The sequence below is a fragment of the Gallus gallus genome, chromosome 1 (genome assembly GCF_016699485.2).
Source record: "Gallus gallus isolate bGalGal1 chromosome 1, bGalGal1.mat.broiler.GRCg7b, whole genome shotgun sequence".
NCBI classification, from domain to species: Eukaryota; Metazoa; Chordata; class Aves; order Galliformes; family Phasianidae; genus Gallus; species Gallus gallus.
In genome coordinates, this window is record NC_052532.1 from 131372885 (window position 1) to 131393759 (window position 20875).

Genomic DNA, 20875 nt, shown 5'->3' on the forward strand with positions numbered 1-20875 from the left:
AAACCTCCTCTGTCTCAGTTTAGAACCATTTTCTCTTGTTCTATCACTATCCACCCTCATAAACAGTCTTTCCCCCTTCTGTTTATATGCTTATAGACCTTACAAGATTCCTAATAAGTTATGAGAGGGCCTCAATTCAGCGGTAGAATTAGGAAGGCCACATGAAGGAAATCAGTGCTAGCATATTTTGGTCAGAAAGAACAATATACTTTGCTGGTGAAATAAAAATGAAAGCATCGGCCCTCAGCTGTTTACTTATGTGATGTTCTGGTTAGCTCTAGTTACAGTGTACTTAAATATATAATCTTAAGGATAATACAAATCCAAATGTTACACAACCCCAAATCTCTGGTATTTTGTCAATGCATGGTATGTATGTATAGCATCTCTTGTTAATTGTTACATTATAAAATCAGCAATCAACCCATTCAGCAGTAACTGCCACAACAAAGTGGGATTATGGCTTTTGCTTTCCCACATGGAGATTTTATGGATGTAATTGTCGGCTGTTATTTATTCCCTTGACTGCAGCTCCCTCTTCCACAGAAGTCAGCAGATGACAGAGCTGCCACTGCTTCCACATGGGGAGGGGTGTCTCAGCAGGATGAGAATGAGCTCTCGGTTACACCTTTGTGAAGGTAAGTAAAATCAGCAGCGCCAGCCAGCAATGAGCTGCTGGCACGGGCATTCCCCCCATAGAGGTTGCTGTACTGATTTCTGACCGAAGGTGCTGACTGATTTCAGTAGGCTCCTACAGATGAATGGCTCTTTTAGAAGCACTCGATAGGAGTTTTACGTACGTTGCAGCTCCCACTCCCCTCATTTCTCATCTAGCGGGAATCCTGTATGTCACAAACCTTCAGCCAAGATTCTGTTCATTCTTTGCAACCTTCTGGTGGTAAGTTTTGTAATTTAAGAGACCCCAAAGGATTTTTCCATGAGAGCGTCTGCAGTGAATACACATTGTCTGAATGCAAAATCATATTAATTTGTTTGACAGTAATAGAGATAATTGTCACTAATTAACCTCTACATGTTTTTCCCGGATAAACATCTTGAAACACAGATAAACAAAATGTTTTGAAGTGAGATCTGTTTAGACTAGAGCATCCACTATCATGATATGTATGGCTTTTTGTTCTAAACCATCACATCTTTTACCAGAGTGGGAAAGAAGAACCCACAAATCACAACAATCTGTTTCTTCTGTCTTCCATCCTTAACCTTCGTAGAACTGATTACAGTGCGATTTCTGTCACAATTTTACCAAAAAGCCCACGCTTTTTTTTTTAAATTGATTTTGAGTTTAAACTGGAAGAGAACACGGGAACACCTACAGCACTGCAAGCAAAATTAAGCACTGTGGGTTTGTTACAGAAGATCACTTCCACAAACAAGCCCCTTCCTTACCCGTGCTGCAAGAGGGTGAGGTACTCACCAAAGACAGTCCGAGCAGGGACAGATTCTCTGTTTAGCCAAAACGACACTTGTGATAAGATCACAGTCATAATGCAGGGAAGGTACGTCTGGATGACAAAATAACCGATTTTTCTTTTCAGATGGAAATGTGCTGTCATTATAGTGTATTCGCCTAGGGGAAGAAAAATGCGTGTATGCTAAAATAAAGGAGGTTACCGATTTAGGGTTTTCAGCAGCTTCCCCACTCCCCCAATGTGAGGTTACCATTCAGCCAGTTTTAACTGCATGAAGAATGCCTGGATTTCAGTGTTGTGCCATACTATGAGACGGAGGCGCTGCTACGTCCTGCTGCTCTTTGCATTCAGTCCTCAAAAGCAGAAGACAGCAACTGATGACTACTGTACCAAAAACCTGCCATCCTTTCATGTACCTGGCACACCCTGGTGTTGATAGGCATGGCAAACCTGGATTGCTGACAGTGCCTCACTCTTGCCTTGCTTTGACTTGGTCCCACAAACTGTCCTGTCAGAATGATTAAGGCCTCCTACTCTTAGAAACCTGATTTAGCAGCAGGACTTAACCTCATTAGGGAACTGTTAATGCCGACCCATCGCTTGGATCCTGACACGCCCCCTGCCCCATACCTTTGTGACTGTGTGACTATCCTCGTGTCAGTGCTGCATGAATTTGTGCTTTGCCCACGGATACTGATATCACGGCTCGGAATTTTCAAAGCCATCAAACTGCTCCTCCAGAAAAAAAAACAAACAAACAACCCTCTGATGCATGGAGTTTTCCTGGAATTTGGTATGCCTTAGCTCTTGGAAAGATAATCTCTTTCTGGACAGATGTTGTGCCACGTCTTGTTCTCTTATGCAATTAATATTATACTGACTGCAGGGGGGAATTCACTAAAAGCTGCTACGGCGGCGCTAAATTCCATGTCTTTTTTATATGCCAAATTCACAGCATTGCCTTAATCGGGCTTTTGTCAGGCCCTTTGAATTTCAATACAATCCTCAAAAAAATGCACTCTGAAACAGACAGACCAGCTGTCACCTTCCCTAACGGTTCAGGAAAAAAAAAAAAGAGAGAACTCAAGCAGTTCTTTCAGACTGTTCCTATGAAACCATATAGTTGTTACCGAAGGCTTTTCATTGATGCTAACAGCTCCCCAAAGCCAAAATCTGAGAGCAGGATACTATTTTTTTTTTTTTCTGGGAAAAATGAGAGTTAAAATCAAATATAAGAATAAAAGCCAATCAAAAAAGCCAATCAAACCCCTCCAGGCCCTAGCAGAGCTCCACTCACACCGACATCAAATTAATCTAAAAGCACGCATTTTTCAGCTGGATACTGAGAAGTCAGAGGAATGTCCACTCTGAAATGTACACTGTACTCTGAGAGTAAAACAACAATACAATAAAACCCTTTTGACTTACAAATTTTTCAGATCCTGGAAATTCTGGGGTGCGTATCTCCTATTTTCTAGAGAACAAGCTGAATGCAGACCTTAACTACTTGAGCTAAAGGATTGGCTATAATCTCTCGTTGCAAGAATGAGCTGTTATCCTCCATAGATCAGCCCCTATAGGAAAATAAATGACAGACTGATTCTGCAGAGTGAATTGCAGTGAGTTGCAGCCAGCAGTGCTAAGCGGTTAGATTTGGCAGATTACCGCTAAGTGACAATACGGCTAATTAATGGACAACAGGTCTACAGTGAGAGGCCTTCTGCAGGTATAGCTGCCTGGGGTGCTCAGATCTGTTCTGTATGAAGTTTCCAGACTCATTCATGCTGAGGATTTTAGGCTGAAAGACTGGAATAGCACAGGACTGCCTTACCTGCCACCCTGCCACTGTCTTTATGGCTTTCTTCTGAAGTCTGATTTTCTGGCAAAACGCTTCCCTGATGTGGGATGCGGAGATGGACAGGGGATGCTGTGAAACTGGGGAGAAAATCCTTGTGAAGCAATGGCTAATTCCCTTTCATTTAGTGTAATTTTGAACCGGGGATGCTGAACATACCGCTGTCTCAGGAGGAACCCCACTTGCTCTTTATTTAGGAGCATTCAGTTTGTGGATTACCAAAAAAGAATATGCCAGGAGCAGCGGGGTCTACGTGCCTGTAATCTGCTTCTGAGCTGCTGCTGCACTGCGATGTGTGTGAGCCCCATTTTCCCTGCCCGCTAAGGAGTGACGATGTGCATTATTGATTTCGACAGCATGCTTTCCGAGCCAGAGTAAAGTAAATCTACACAGCTTCAGCAGAGCAACGGGACCCATATTTTCCTTTTTATAAATGCAGAAAATAAGCGCTTACATTTTGACCATCTTCTGTGGCTTATTCTCACCTTATCATTTTCTTTAACCTACCAGAGCTGTTGTCTCCACTGAAATAATGATATCACCTGATTTTGTATTTCCTCTACTTCCAACTGCCACCTCCTCCTATTTTCCATGCTGTCTCTGTCTAAAATGCCTGCATGAAGGATGTCTCCCCCAGCAAACCTGGGGCTGGCAAAAACCCCACAGCTTGGTTTTTTATGTCCTGGGACCACTGCTTAAAACAATGCTAGAAGCTGCCTGAGTTGGCCTTTTGTTTATAGAGAACGAAATCCTGGCTCTTTTGGAGTGGCAAAGCTCCCTCTTACTTCTGTAAGGCCGCAGTTTATTCTTAGACCATACGTTTGTGCAGCACTTTTAGATGAAAATGCTGCTCCTGATAGAGTCCATTCACCACTGCCAAAACAACTCTAATGACAAATCTAGCATCAATGAAAAGCTCAAGAATGGAGCGGCTGCATTTCTTCACAGAGCTCTGCTACTGTGCTGCCTTTAAAAGCTGCTGCAATGGTTTTTCAGTATCCAGGGGACGGAGTTCTGGAGATGGTGCTTACAAACGTTCAGGATCTTTCCTGCATTCTTCCAACATCACTGTGCAGCAATTCAATGGGGTTTTTTCAACAAGAATAGGCCAGCCCCTAGGCTTGTTTGTTTACCTTATCTGCCTGGGTTCAGGTGTACCGACAACTGTTCTGGCATGACCCCAACATCAGGTCTGTGACATAGCAGTCCCTGTCCACGCTGACATCCAGATCATTTTGGTCCACAAGAGATGCCTGTGCTGTTTTGATAGTGCTGCACATGAAACCTTCATCTCAAGGAAAAATCAGATTGTTCAGTGCAGAATGAAGGGCTGAATGCTTCTTTTATTGTTTAGGCTTTGGATATTTCATAGCCTGGGCTCCAGCTGGCAGAAAAGGAAGGAGTGGGTTTTTGTTTTGTTTTATGGCACTGCAGAACCTAAGTGAGTGATGAGAAATCCTGGGTCTGGGGAACAGAACTGGGCAATCATTTACAGACACCAGCAGGATCCACATGGACCCAGAGCCCGTATCCGAATGCTTTCAGCACTGCAACAGCAGGACACAGCAGATGTTGGGACTGCTGGAAGCAGTGTGAGCCGACAAATATCCTCTTCAGGGGGAATAATATTCGGGGATGTTAGCTCAACAAACCACCACACAGGTGGCACATGTCAGAGCCATTTTCTGTGGCATGACTAACGTGGTCCTGATTTCCAAACTGGGTGGTGAATTGGGAGTGCAAAGATATCTTTTCCGAGGAGACAGTTCAATTTAACAGCTTGGGTACGAAATCAGCACAATCCCAACAGACCTGTGCAAGGCCAGAATTTCCATTTAAAAAGAAATCTTTTAGATAGAGAAGCATAAACATCCCGTGACTTACACAAACATTTCACCTATGCAACCGCTAAGGCCGTGCCTTAGTGATAAAAAAAAACAAACCAAAACAAAACTACCATAAATGATCCCAGCAGTGGGATTTGTGCAGCAACTGTTTTGTTTTTTTAAGTTCAACAATGCAATAGAAGGAAGAAATGTCTTGGATAGCCCTTCACAAGTAACCCTGATTACTGGCCTACCGCGAGCTTGATGAAGTCCAGAAAATCCACCGCTGACTGATGCTTTCCCTGTGCAAAATCGGATTTTTGTATTTTGCTAATCCCCGGTTACAATCTGTGTCCTGCTCTTTGTGATCCACCCTGCAATCAGAATCCAGTCAGCCCAGATGCAACCCAGCACATTAATATAAAATCTTGACGTCGGAAAACAAGCATTTATTAGCCTAAATCTTAGGATACGGGAGGGAGGAGGCTACCAGGCAGAAACTTTGGGCTTTGTCTGAAGAGTGCCCCATACCCGTGGGCTGTGGAGTACTGGGAGCTCCCGCAGGCAAAGCTGTGCACTGGCGGGGGCCGGGAGCTCACACGCTGGAGCAGACACTGCTGGGGCTGGGTTGTTTTCTTGCTCTGAGGAGCAGGACAAGCTTGTAGGAGATGCCCCACTACGTCCTCTGGATCTTTTTCTTGGCCATGATGAAGGCAAGAGGGGAGCTGCCATTCATTCCAGAGAACAACGCGGCCATGATGGTAAACTGGTAAGGAAAAATGTGTCTTTCTTTGCTCTTTAACGGGAGATAGCATTATTTATTTGTCCTTTTTCTATAGCGGTGCCTGCTCTGACTTTGTCTACACGTGTCTGTTGGCTTTAGGAATCTGCTTCAGCAACAGCTCTGTGCCTTCTGAACAGGGAAAAGGGAAGGGAAAAGATCTGTAAGATGGAGGTGATGGTTCTGTTTCATGGTGGTTCTGTTTCATGCTGCCTGAGATAAGCTTCCCTTCACTTTGTCTTGTGCTCAGAGAGCAAGCTGCAAGCTTGGCTGCTCTCTCTTTATTGGGCATGCTGGGACAGTTTGAGCAGAAAGTGTTATGCACCTTGACGTTTTGGTTCCACCAACTTTGTGTGTGAGTGTACTCCTGCCTGTTTTCACAACTAAATTTTCCATGGACAGTAATGGGTTCCTTACCTTATCTACAGTTCATTCTCTACAATCCTGCCCTCACTCAGAGCTCACCATTTTCCACCATAGATGGGATGCATCTCCAGAAGACACCAGGCAATTTGACTGGCTTTCCCAATGCTAATTGCACTTCTCTTGGCTGCAGGGTGCCCTCTGCTCCCCCCAGATCTTGCAGTCGTCAAGTGCATTGTGTAACCTGGTTAAGCCCCTGTCTTGCAAGGCCCACGTGACGCCTGTTCCAGCCTCGATCCCCCTGGGGCTCCCCCCACCAATACAGGCCCAGGACTGCCCTTGCGTGGGAGCCTTAAGAAGCAGGGGGGATAGCTCACGTGGGTGCCCAGGCCAGGATTAAACCTTCTTTGCCTCTCTAATGCTGCCACATCTGGCGCCTCCACACCCAGCTGGGCAGGGAATGGGAATCCTCAGGGCTGGCTCTCCCCTCCCTCTGCCGTGGGGTCCCCAGACACGCAGCACAGCCACGCCACCGCCACCACATGCCATCCACTCCCTCTCCCCCCCGCATTGGCCTCATCAGGCAAATTGTTCTAAAGCGATGATTGAAACGGATCAAGTGCGTGGGTGGTGTTTGCCTGTGGGTGGTTCCTCCCCCAGAGAAGCACTCCAGAGATAGTGCTGGCAGACTGGGTAAAGGCAGCTGCCTACAGGCTGCATACAGCATTCCTAGTGTTTCTCATAAACAGCGGTAGCTTGTAGGGCTCTCTGACTGGGTGAAGGGCCTCACAGTCAGCATGCAGCCCTCTCCATTGTAACACCACTGCGAGGAAGCCGGGAACCTGCCCCACTCTCCCCAGCATCCTATGTCCTACAAACACATCCCCATTGTCCTTGGAAATATTTTGCCCACCTGTACTGGTACTGATGTTTTCAGTTCCCACAGTTTGTCCCATCAGGTGGTATTGGTTAAGTCGGGAACCGTCTTCAGCCACAACCACAGAGGTTGTGGTGCTGTTGGTCCACACATAGATCACTTCAGAATTGGGGTAAGCATCTGTTGACACAGGGGAAAAAGAGAGAGTGATGAGTAAAGCCCACCATGTAACGTTTTAGTGGATCTTTAAATGATAGATGGTGGGGAGAGGGAAGAATGGAGGAGTGAGACTGAATGGAGAAAAACAAATAAAGATGACATAATCATGTTTCCATATGCCCAGCTAGAAAAATATTAGATTGAAGCCTTCTAATATAACAGATGCATAGGATGGTTTGTCAAAGGCTGAAACAGTAGAGGTATAAATATCATCCATCACAAACACTCCAGCAGCTCAGAGCAGCTCAGACCCATTCTCACCTAGCTGGCTGCACCTAAACCCCAGCAAAAGGCATTTGTTGAAGCTCCTCCTCAAAAGCAGTCATGCACCTAGAGGGCCCGGACAACGGGGAACTTCAGAGCCCCATCTCCAGGACAAGACGTGCTTTGTGACAGGACAAGTCATGCCGTGGATAAGCACAGGGTCTGCTGTGTGTTCTGGCTTGGGATACGGACATACAGCGGAGGCGCTATGTTCTGTGCTTAGGGTCTGGCTGTGGATGAAGAAAGCTAGGGTGTGTGCTTGTGCCCCTGTGTGTGTGCATGCATGTCTGCAACCCAGAGAAAGTACGCAGGAGTGGGATGGCATGGAGGAGAGCAGAAGTGGATTGGTGATGGGGGGGTACGCCTGCATCCCTGGAGATGCAAACATGACAAGATTTCACTCACGTACACTTGGCAGTCCTTGGAAATAAAGGCAATGTCAGGACTGCCAGCTCATTCCTTCCTCAGTAGTAGTGCTGTTATTTTTAAAGCCCTAACACCTGGAGTAATTATGCTATTATGAAAGAATCTCAGCTTTCTTTCACAAATACTGTCAACAGTGCTTTTTATTTTCCTTTTTAAGCCTTCTCCACAGATTATGTCTCAAAAAAAAAAAAAAGAAAAAAAACAAACAATAAAATAAAATAAAAAAATCCAGAAGTTGACTGCATACTTAAATGTACTTTACTTCAGTAGATCTGGCACTTTTAAGAGCCCCCTGATCACTGAAAGCTTTCAGGTAACTTTGCTGCAGACATATTACAGAAGGCTGGAGCCCACTACATGGACCTCTCTGGAAAGCAAGGATTACTTTCCCAGCAGGAGGTGAAATGCAGACAGGGTTGGAAGGAGTTCAAGTCCAATACAAATACCTCACCTTCTCCAACTCTGTAACTAGCAAGTTGGGAGTGCAGAATGGTTTCTTTCAGAAAACCTCATGTTCAACTCAACTTGTGTGGGAGACAACACACACTGGCTTTCCAGATAAGAACTTGGAAGGTATAGGCAAGTGGCTAGTTTGAAGGATCTTGTGTACTAAGTACCATCTCCAACACTGTGAGTTTTGGTTGCCGGAGTCAGTAAGCTGTCATAGAAATCTGTGACTCCCTCAAGGACTCAAAAATTTTCCCAGAGAGCAGTTTAACATAAGCTACTGACACACTGTAATGGGAAAAAAACATGCTAAGGCAGTCCCTGGATTCATAGTCTTCCAGTACTAAAAGGGAGCTTATAAACAGGAGGGAAATCAACTTTGTACACAGTCTGATAGTGATAGGACAGGGGAGAACAGTTTTAAACTAAAAGAACAAAGATTTAGAATAGATGTTGAGGAAACTTTTCACTAAGAGGGCAGTGAGGCCCTGGCACAGCTGCCCAGAGAGGCTGTAGATGCTCCATCCATGGAAGCATTCAAGGCCAGGTTGGATGGGGCCCTGCACAGCTTGATCTGGTGGGTGGCAGCCCTGCCCGTGGCAGGGAGTTGAAGCTAGATGATCTCTGAGGTCCCCTCCAATCCAAGTCACTCTATGATTCTATGAACGTCAAATAGAAAATAGGAAGTGATCCTGGATCAAGTTAAGAGCATTCGCAGCCCAATGAGCTGCAGATCACTTGGATACTGGGGTAGGTAGCAGGCAGGAAAGCAGTACCTTGTTATCCTATTTGCTAATCTACCCTAGCAATCTTTAGGAAGTGCTAGCAGAGGAAGGACACTAGGCTGGATATATCCTGGTCTGACCTTTTACACCTAATCTAACATTCTCGTCCTCACCTCCAAACTATATGGCAATAATAAGGACAGCAAGAAAAAAAGAGTTCAGAAGAGGGTTACAAGTATCTCCAGGGCCTGGGAACAAGTCTTAAGATTTGAAGCTTAAGGAGCTCAACTTATTTAGCTCACTGACAAGAGGCTGGGATGTGACTCAATCGCCTAGTATAGATACTTGTATACATAAAAGAAATCCAAGAAAAAGGGAAAACTCATACTACTGACAAAAGGAAAAGAAAAAATCAGGCACTGAAAGAATAGGACACAATTTCCTAGTGGGGGAGTGGTGGGGAGTTAAACAGTGGATAACTTTCCAAGATTACTGATTACTGTCACTAGAAATATAAAGATGAGATGAGATCTTTTTCATCATATCTTTGACAGTAGCTTGTTGCTGCTGTGTTCGTGACTGGAGCCGATCCAACCTTTGGTAGCTGAGAATCTATGAATCCTCCATCCTTATTAGCCATGCAGCCACGCAGGACTGCCCACACGCCTTTCATATGCTTGTATTTGTAGCTGTGCAGTAAAATTACTGTAATTATATCTCATGATCTGCTTTGAAAGGCTACAAAGGAATTTCTTCCCTACTGCAAAATATTTGCATAACAAAAAGTGATGGAATCTCACCTTTCCCTTAGGAGATGAGATACCCTCCCCATCTCAGAGATGATTACAAGTTCATAGCATTCTGTAAATAAATCCAAAGCTTGCTTTGGAGATGTACAAGTGGATGGGTCACTTCAAGAAACTGCTGCAGAATACTTTCTTTTTAAGTGCTCATCTGGTATATGTTGGTCATATGTTGATAGCCCCTGTGAATGTTGGGTTTGTGTAGACAGACAGGGATTCCCAGAGAATTTTACTTTTACCTCTGTCGCTTCTCATGCAAAAAAAAAAAAAAAAAGATGTTGGACTTTTTGCTGGTATCATCCGGATGTATCTCTCATCAGCAGTTCACTGCTACTGTGAGCGTCTCAGGTACTGGGAAAATTTGTCCAGTTTTCTGCCATGACACACAAGCTCAATGAGACACTTCCTGTTGAAAGCCCTGTAACCAAATTCCATTGAAAGTAAGACCACGTTGGGACATGTGCTTGTGAGGCTTAAAAAGTATTCAGATGCTTTATTTCTTAGCTCTGCCTGTCTTTCACTGTCCTAAAACAGCACCTCTGCTTCAAGCTTCAGCCTTTACTGGGTGCTTACACACATGCCTCAGTGCAGGCCTGGAGGATCCTGCCCTGTAGCAGCTCAGCACCTCCTCCTCAATATATATATATATATATATATATATGTGTATATATATATGCATACACTCATACATATATATATATATATATATACACTCAGAGGCCAGGAGGCACCCAAATGCACCCATACAGGCCTGACCCCATATGCAATGCTTTGTGAGGCTGCTTTCTTCCGAAATCACAACAGGAAAGGGAAGCTGTCTATAGATAATCTGTTAGACAGGATCATGTATATGACCTCCCCATCGATCTTCTTTGCAACTGTAAAGAAAACAAAGTCTGTGTTTTAAAAGACTGTAATATAGGATTTTTGGCTTAACGCCTCCTTTCCTCACTTTGGGTCAGGCTATGAGAATCTGAGCTTTCCTGTGAGAAAGAGAATTGAGAAAATGCCAAAAAGAAGAATGTGAATGTAAAAAGATGCAGCCACCTCCTCAGTCCATAAGTACCCTTGCAAGAAACTTAGAGCTCTGACAGGAATAGGCTACCCCACATCCCTTGGTGTGGCAGCTGAACCTTGATCATATCTTTTCTGCTCATCTATATAAACCTTTACCTGTGTCCTTGTACTAGATATGTGTCTTCCTACCTCAAACCTTCCGCCACGCTTTCCCCTCAAAATCTAGTTATCCTAAACTTGCCTACCAGAAGCTCCAGCCCTGCTTGTGGTAACCCATGCAGTATAATTAGGCACAGTCATATTGAAAGCTGAATGTGTGGGAGTAGTCTCGAATAATGTCATTTTGCTTTTGGGATAGAGCTGTTGCTAATGGAGAGATGGCATTATTCACTGTCATACCAAATTGTGTAAAAAATCTCCCTCTATTTAAGTACAGCTCTGGTAGGTTTTCAATCTCTAAAGCATGCAAAACCTCAGCTCCTGATTTCTAGGGTTATGGGAAAGGTTTACTGCTGAGCAGGGAATAAAGTCCTCATCACCTTTCCACAGTGCACACAGGGGAGCAAGGAGACACCCAGAGAGTGGCAGGAAAGCGTAATAAATGCTTTGGGTTAGAAAACAGGAAGAACACTGCTGGTGTTGTCATAAAAGCAACCCAAATTCAAAGCCACTGAAAATACAAGCGAAGCTGCTTGACTTTCATTCTAATTTAAGCAAGTGGGCTTCTGTTATTATAAATCCAATAATTCATTTGGTGCTTTTTACCACTATTTTGCTGGCTTGCCAAAGAAAGTCAGATGCCTCATTCAATTTTTCCTTCTTATCTCAGCTCACTCTTTCAAAAGACGAAAACAAACCAGTTTAGATGAACAACTGAAAATATAGAGAGGTGTGATATAATTAGAAGCGAGAAAATGGCAGGAGACATTTATTTCTAGTGAGCATTTGATAAATGGCTGCAGACTTATCACCTAACAGAATGATGAAACGAAGTCATTTCTTCTCATATCTGTTTACTGATGAGTGGATCTATTTTTCTCCATTCTAATGTCCAGCATAAATATAGAACCCGTAAAGCCCTATTTTCCTGTTCTCTCACACACTCTGCTATCTTCCTTCTCTCGCATGTCTGGCAAGGCAAACAGCAATTGGTCCTTCTTACACCAGTGAACAGAGGGCAGGTGAGCAAGCACAACCAAAGGGAGGAACCAGTCTAACAAAGCACAGTAGCCAGTCAGAAAGAACTAGAAGAACCCTGCCATTCATTTTGGCAGTGCAGGCTGCCTTGTTTTCACTTGGATTAATCATATATGAACTGGAGAAGCCACTTTGGGACAACCGCTCATGTTGATTCGTTGTCCCCTTTCAAGGTCTTTCTGCTACAGTTTTGGTAAAACATTACGGAAAGGATTCTAGGAGGACAAAGAGGAGATGTTCAGATGCCCATTCCTATGAATGAAGCAGTATGAGGTACACAGCACCCTCCCACACATTAAACGAGCAACTCATGAACAGGGAGACTTCTCCTGCCACAGCCCTCCCCACAAGACACTATATCTTAGCTCCTTAAGGCATATAAACCCTTCGATCTCAAATATGGATGTCTGAGTGCAAACTTGAGATCTATGGGACCCATATGCAATTTTTCAATTATTTTTTCAAGTGATCATCACGCATGAAAAAAACAAAATCCACACTGATGTCTGCCAGCACGTTTCATAGCCATATGACAGGACAGAAAATATGTCAGGAAAAAAGAATCTAAAAACACTCTCCGCTGTCTTTCTGTTTTTTATTTAACTCATTACAACTGCATTGTCACATTCTTAGCCTTCATCATCATATGACATGCCTCAGGATCATCAGACTGCCAGATTTTTAAAAGTATTGTTAATCCTTATTAAAGTCTACTGTGAAAGTTGCATGCACATTGTTTTTCAGAAACTCTAGTTATAACCTCAATATGCACACAAGTATCTATCTTGGGGCAGGTCTGGAGGAGGGCCACTAAGATGATCAGAGGGCTGGAGCACCTCTCCTATAAGGGAAGGTTGAGGGAACTGGGCTTGTTCAGCTAGGAGAAGAGAAGGCTCCGGGGACACCTCATTGTGGCCTTCCAATACTTGAAGGGAGCGTCTAAACAGGAAGGGGAGCGGCTGTTTACAAGGGTGGATAGTGATAGGACAAGGGGGAATGGTTTTAAACTGAGACAGGGAAGGTTTAGGTTAGATATTAGGAAGTTTTTCACACAGAGGGTGGTGACACACTGGAACAGGTTGCCCAAGGAGGTTGTGGATACCCCATCCCTGGAGGCATTCAAGGCCAGGCTGGATGTGGCTCTGGGCAGCCTGGTCTGCTGGTTGGCGACCCTGCATGTAGCAGGGGGGTTGAAACTCGATGATCATTGTGGTCCTTTTCAACCCAGGCCGTTCCATGATTCCATTATCTATATATGTATTTGACTCAGAGTGTTAGATAACTCAGTAGAGATTCAGATTTACAGTTTCATGACAACTTCTGCAGGGAGTAAAACAGTGCTGCTGATAAGCCATAATGTATCAGCTTGAATTCTAAGATTCAGGCTGGGTTTCTTCTGGCTTGAACACAAACACTTTTTACTTTATTATACAGCATCTGTCAGTGCTTGTGTCTATACAACTGAGGCTAGATTTGAACTCTGTAATTGGAATTTCCTTTTACATTAAGTTAATAAGAATGAATTGATGTACAAATGAGGACTCCATACACTCTATAGGAAGAAATCTAGTAAAAATGTTATTTTAAATACAAAAACAGCAAGACAGTGATAAATATGCATGGTCTGGGGAAATAGGTTTTTTTTTTTAAAAAAAGTAAGCTATTGAGATAAAATAACAATTTAAATACTAAGAGAGATGTATTCATATATTCAATGATTAAGAGTCTAAAATCAAGAATTTTTCATAGTGTGGTGATAAATTCCACTGTTCTTATGGGAATTTGAGGGTCACAGAAATTAAGTTAGGGACCTGAAATCATCAAAATTAAGACTGACTATTTAAACTACCATGAGCTTACAGCATCTTAACAGCATGAATGATCTGAATATGTGTCACAGCCAAGAAGCATAACATGTATAAATACAAAGGATTATAAACTGGAATCACATAGAATCCCAGAATGGTTGAGGTTGGAAGGAATCTCTTGAGATCATCCAGTCCAGCCCCTGCTCAAGTAGTGCCATTCCAGCCAGCTGTCCAGGACCGTGATCATGCAGCTCTTGACTGTCTCCAAGGATGGAGACTTAACAACCTCTCTGAGCAGCTTGTTCCACTGTTTGACCATGATCACAGTAAAAATGAGTTTTCTTGTGTTCTGATAGAATTGCGCCTATTCCAATTTGTGCTTATTGTCTTGTCTTGTCTCTGGACACCACTGAGAAGAGCCCTGCTCCTTCTTTTTTATTCCCTCCCATCGTGTTTTTATACAGATGGAATAAACCCCCTGTGCCTTTTGCTCTCTACGCTTCCCCAGCTTTCTCAGTTCCATCTTTCTCAGCCTCTCATGATATGAAAGATGCTCTAGACTTTAAATTGTATTTCTGGTCCTGCACCTGACTCATTCCACAAAGACTGTATTTTTCTTGTATGCAGGAGCTCAGAACAGGTGCTCCAAATGTAAGGAGAAGTGAAAAACTCAGAATGAAATATTTTTGGGATGACACAGTATCATCTAGATAGGACAACAGAGGACGTCCAAGGAGAAAATTACTGTCATGGACTTAAAGCAATTCTTGTATGAAACTGGTGAGAAAAAATAATAGGACACCACTGGCTGTGAAACAGTCAGTAAGAAGTTCAGCCTTACTAAAATGATCTCTGTTTCTGTCCTTCCTGAACTTACAATAAGAACATAATTTAATAATATGGGCAGTATTTTATATGTTTTCCCAATACAAAGTTTTATTTGATTCCACGGGGAATAGAATAGGATGTCTTCTGAAATGTGCTGGACAGGTCTCAAGGGACTTCATTACTAAGAAACAGTAATATACCTTTACTGATCATTACTAAAAAAATAAAACCCTAAGTTAGATTGAAATGACTTTGTTTCAGAATGCAATTTATAAGTCACCTCTGGAAAAGGTGGGAATAGGAATGTGACAGAAGTGTCTACGGCTTGGAAATTAAATGGAAACACTGACTGTACCCACAAGGTGGTGAGAAATACAGAACTGAAGATGACTGTGAAATTCATTTTGAGACGGAGGGTTTTAAGATGGTCCTTCAGCTTTTCAAAGCAAGTGACAGGTGGAAGGTCCTGTTTAATTCTAGAAGTTCCAGTTCAGACGGGAAAACTCTGTGACCCTATTTAGAGCTCAGAATCATAAAGCAAAGGGAAAAAAGATCCCTCATGGCTTTGGCCTGAAAGAAACTTTATAATTTTGAAGGTGTGATTCATGATTAGCAGAGGCAAGGCTAGTGCTTTAATACAATGAATTAGCTATTTGCAAGCTGGTGCACTAAATCACAGGCATACCAATTATGAATGTAATATGAATACTAACAAACAGTTGCACTGATAATTCACTCAGGCACAGTACCCTCACAGGATGCTATTACACAGCTTAAGAATAGCCCTGAGCTAGGAGCTGTGCAGAGCAGCACACAATTTCCCTCCCGGATCATTGTGGAGACAGAATTCGGCCATTGGAGCTCTGCTCCTCTGAGAGGTGTGCACATTTGCCACCACCACTGGCAACACTGATGATTAACTGCCCATCCTACGTGCCCACACAGCAACGGGGCAGCAGTCCAAGCAGTACAAATATTCCCCAAGCAGAGAGTGCAACAGCGAACTGATGTGTTGTAGAGAAATCTGACAATGCAGGTACCTGGGCTAAAAACCATGCACAGCATAACAACCAGAGCTGTGTGCCCTGGGAGAACTGGCCCTCCGGCTCCACTCAGAGAAAGAAAGGAGTAAAAAGAGTTTTCCTGTTGGGATGCCCTGGAGCACCTCAGAAGGCAACAGACAGGCAGGTTAAGGCAATGGAACTGTGCCACCCTTTGCTGTGGGATGCTGCCATAGGTGGGCTGAAAGGGGCGACTACACAGGAGCTGCTGTGGGGCTGCTGTACGCCCAGCTGCTCTCAGGCACCAGGTTATCTTCCCAAAAGTGGATGCTCTCATCTGGAGCAGGTGATGGCTTCCTTCTTTTGCCTATTCCCTTCCAACCCCTGTTTCTTCCTCTCACTGCCCTCAGTACTTACAATATCTTCCTTTATTTTTGTATTTCTTGGCAGCTGTCTCAGTCTAGAACTAGTCCAACAATTGGTTTTGCACCACAAGTAATGATGGCCACACAACTGTATTTCATATAGAAGTGGGTCAAAAGAAGGCCCTGATGTCTTCTTTTATTTTTCTCCTGGCTGGTATAAATACCTGTTGCAAGAGGACTACAACAACAGAGCCGTAGGATGCGTTGGGATGACAAACATCTGAAATATCCTGGGACCTCCCTCACCCTACACAGGTATTTGTAGGCCAGGCATACGGTAATTCCAAATTGGCCGACCACTCTGAGTGCTGTAGTAACACTTAATGAACTCTGAATTTGCAGCTGTGGTATTAGGCAGCTGTATTAACTGCTTCATTAGATAAAACAGCACAGTCATGAGGAAGATGCTAGAGATTTAATTTATTTTTTGCTAAGCAAATAAAAGTATTCTCCAAAGTGTGACTGACACCATTACTCACACTGCACACTATCTTACTCTGTAAGCAATCTCTACCGCAGAGGTCCACTCATTTTGCAAGCTGACACTTAATATCAGCAAAGATAATGCAATCAGCTCTCCAGGAGCATCACCAAGGTTTCGTCTGAGAAAAACTGAGTGAATTTTAGAGAAGACTCAATTTGATCTTGTTTTGAAGGGTGCTTTCAAAAACATGGTGGTTTTGGCCAAATCTGACTTCATGGAGTGAAAACCATGACTTCAACACAGTGAACGAAAGTTCTTCCCACTGCTTTCAGTGGTACCAAGGACTCTCCATCACAAGCAGCACATCTGCTGATCTACTATTGAGAACATCACCATTTATGCATCAGTACGACCTCAGACCAACCATGAAGAATTGGAACTACCTGCAGAACTAAATATACGCCCATTTTTTTCTGAAACCAGTCCCTTAATGAAGACATTTACAACTCTCAGAAGCACTGCTACACTAATAACAGTGTGGGCATGTATAATCAATTGGCAGGCAGAGGCAGTAGGCTGAAATATTATTATTATTCAGTCACTTTAACACTGCTCAGAGACCACAGTCACCAGAACTTATTCCCTATGCCCAAGCTGCAGTCATGTAAATCTCAGAAGTGGGAGAACTCCCAAGCCCCTGACGTCAGAAAAGAGATCCTCCCATTCCCATCCTCTGCTGCTAACCTGGAGACTCAAGCTTAGCTGGGTTTTCCTGAGTCCTGAGAGCCGACCCTTTAGAAGGCGTATTGCTGTTTTATATACCACCCCATGCCGCAGTATGATTGAAAACATCAGGCATGTGAAGCTACTCATAACTCTGAAAAGCAGTGTTTGCTCCAGGGCACTTCAGGGCAGTAGTGCAGAATATGGAATATCTGCAGTCCCAAAAATGGATGCTGGTATGGAGAGGGAGCAGCACAGCTTCCATTTCCGCGCCCAACACTAAGACAGAGGTTGACCTTCTGTAAGACACTCCAACCTTTCCAGCCTGTGAATATAGGCTGCTGTCGGGGGTGTCACAGAGTAGCCTTGTATTTAGGAAAAGGGGTTGCTGCAAGCTCTCTCTTCCTTCCCCGTCCCTGCACCTCTCATTTGTGTATCACCGAGGCCTTTTCATTTTCCTTCTTATGGAGCACAAAAGGAGCATTTTGTTAATGAGCACAGAACCCGCTCGAGGCCACCAGTTCAAGCTGCCTCAGTGGTAAATAAAAGCCCTTTCCATCAGTAGCCTGTCCTCATCAGAGGAACCGCCATTTCACATTTTGTCTGTCACCACACTAAAATGTCCCTTCTTTGGGAGCCCTTCCCCTCCTGCCCACAGAGACCTGGGCCCAAAGGCACTTAGCTATTTGTCTTCCCTGTACACAAGTGCACATTTCCTTATCTACAGCCATCAGCTTGACCTATTTTAGTCAACTGCTTTAGGAGGAGATTAACCTGAGCTTAAAAATATCTGCTCCTCTCCCCTGACCATAAGAGGGTGAGAGTGGTTAGCTCAGCTGTATATATTTACTCTGCAGCAATATAAATTTAGAAGAGAAGAATCCCATCTCCGCTGGCAGATTTAATACTGGATGCCTTCAGCAAAGCAGCTAGCTGGTAGCGCAGGCCGGACGTGAGCAGACTTTCAGTGGACACGGTGTGGGAAGGGGCAAAAAGAGCCAACCCTTCAGGCACTCCCTCTTCAATTTCTTCTCCAAGCACAGTACAAACAACTTATTTTGAAGAAACTTGCTGAGCTTGAACTGCAGCTCACACTACACTGCAGTCTGGGCTAACCTAGCTTTCGGTACAGGGGATGAGGCTGACATGGGCTCGGCAATTTGGAGGGAGGACTGATGGTTGATGAGAGACCAAGATGTCAGGAAAGAGCTGCCAGAAAGCGAATTTTCAGCAGTGCCTTGCAGCTTTTTCTCTTTCTTTCCCAAAACCGTAGGCAAGTCATTTTGTCATTAGTGTAGTGCACCAGCACTGGGAGGCTCTAATTGAACCCAGGGACCCATAACGACAGAGGTAATAAAAGCAGGTAATGAACCACTCTATCTTTGCTCAGAAGAGACTGTAATTGCCCTTTGCCTACTCCATCCCCACCTGCAAAACGTACGCAGTGGAGACCTACCTGCCTCATATCAGTACCATGAGAACGACTTTGGAAGCCTTTATGAAATATTTACAAGCCACGGCAATGGCCACCTTGGAAAGTAACAGCCCTTAAAAACCTGTCTTGTAAAGCAGTGGTGCATTATTTACCCATTTGTCCCATTTACAAATAATATCCCATTTGCCAGTGGCATAAACCCATGATCCATAGTCAGCAACTGTAAGCCCTCAGTGTGCTTTCTGGGGCATTACGGGCCGCATAATATCTTTGCAGGTTTGCACCCAAGGATCATTTGTGAGCTACAGATGCCTTAAGCCAATGAAGCAAAGAGTATCTGCATGTTATTTTCTACTGCTGACAACTCAATTTGAATCGCGGTTTTCCTGCAATCAGGCAGTTGCACAGCCTTTAAATTTAGCCTGAAATCTCCAGAGTAGGAAGTACACGCTGATGTTTGTACCAACAGCAAAGCACCTGGATCTCCATGCTGCTCCGCCACAACAGCGTCTAGACCTCTTTCAGGCAAGATAACAACACTGCTGTGTACCTCCGCAGCAGCTGCTTCCCTGCCTAAACTTTTTATTCCTTGAACTCAAAGCCAATGCCAGTAAAGCTTCTTCCTCCTAAAAAGGAGCCCCAGGGAAGCACACCTTACCAATACAAAAACCAGTTTTATTAACCATGATCCTGGTGGCCCTCTGGGCTGGAAGGGAGCCGAGCCTGAGGCTGCTGCAGCTCAGCATCTGTGGGAAGACCGCAGGTTTTTCAGACAATTGTTCTTTCTGACCTCCCTTTTCAACTCTATTATGAACCTAAGGGGAAAAGCTACCGGCTTCTGAACAGATGATCACAAAGAATAGGAAGTCACTGATCCAAAACCAGGCAGTATTTCACAGGAAAGCAATCGCACCCAGAGGACAGGATGGTGGCAATTGCTGAATTTTTAATGTATTTTTAAAATTCTCTCAGCACAGACCTGAGTATACATGACAAAGGCCCTGAAAAACAAAGTAATGAGGGTGCCTGCAGTCACTTAGGAGGAAACTAGCACAGACTCTCCAGCATTTTCTGCAAAGTCTTGATCCTACAGGTGCAGGAAAAGTGACCGACCTGATAATTTTAGGGAGCTTTCAGAAAGGGCCTTTCTCACTTCTGTCACTCTAAAAGGTATGACTTTGATGACTTAGGACCGCTAAGATGATCAGAGGGCTGAAGCACCTCTCTTATGAGGTGAACTCATAAGAGTTGTGAGGAAACTGGGCTTGTTCAGCTTGGAGAAGAGAAGGCTCCGGGGAGACCTCATTGTGGCCTTCCAACACTTAAAGGGAGATTATAAACAGGAGGGGGAACAGCTGTTTACAAGGGTGGATAGTGATAGGACAAGGGGGAATGGTTCTAAACTGAGACAGGGGAGGTTTAGGTTAGATATTAGGAGGAAGTTTTTCCACACAGAGGGTGGTGACGCACTGGAACAGGTTGCCCAAGGAGGTTGTGGATGCCCCATCCCTGGAGGCATTCAAGGCCAGGCTGGATGTGGCTCTGGGCAGCCTGGTCTGGTGGTTGGTGACCCTGCACATAGCAGGGCGGTTGAAACTCGGTGATCATTGTGGTCCTTTTCAACCCAGGCCGTTCTATGACTCTACGATGGGAAACCTACCAAAAAAGTAAGAAGTTACGGACATCTTTATTGGTTAAGATCTGCTCCATTTTGGTGTCCCGTAATAATGACTGCCATGAATCGTACAGCCCAGGCCCAGCTTTTTAAATTCTCTGCAGATTTCTCTTGAGAAAAGCTTTTAGATTTCTGAAATACGCAAATATTACAGTGTTTCCTTTTAAGCACTATGCTCCCTCAGTCTCCTGCCCTTTAGGAGTTCCAGGCTGCACTGCTCCATGCAGTATGGGACAGAACACAAGGGTGAAGCTGCTGGCAGCACGGACTGCTCAAAACGCCAACTGAGGCCGTGCCTGTGTTGCTACAGATGCACATTTAAA

General features: G+C 44.2%; 1 protein-coding gene across 5 annotated transcripts in view; it reads right to left on the reverse strand.

Moving 5' to 3' along the window:
* Positions 1-20875, reverse strand: part of GABRA5 (gamma-aminobutyric acid type A receptor alpha5 subunit) — a 55951-nt gene that overhangs the window by 2462 nt on the left and 32614 nt on the right. For all 5 annotated transcript variants that reach the window (XM_046903922.1, XM_004938469.5, XM_004938468.5 and 2 more), the window contains 2 exons: positions 7172-7315; positions 1439-1591 (listed from right to left, as the gene is read on the reverse strand). In XM_046903922.1, the coding sequence (XP_046759878.1) occupies positions 1439-1591; positions 7172-7315 (297 nt within the window). The remainder of the gene's footprint in view (positions 1-1438; positions 1592-7171; positions 7316-20875) is intronic.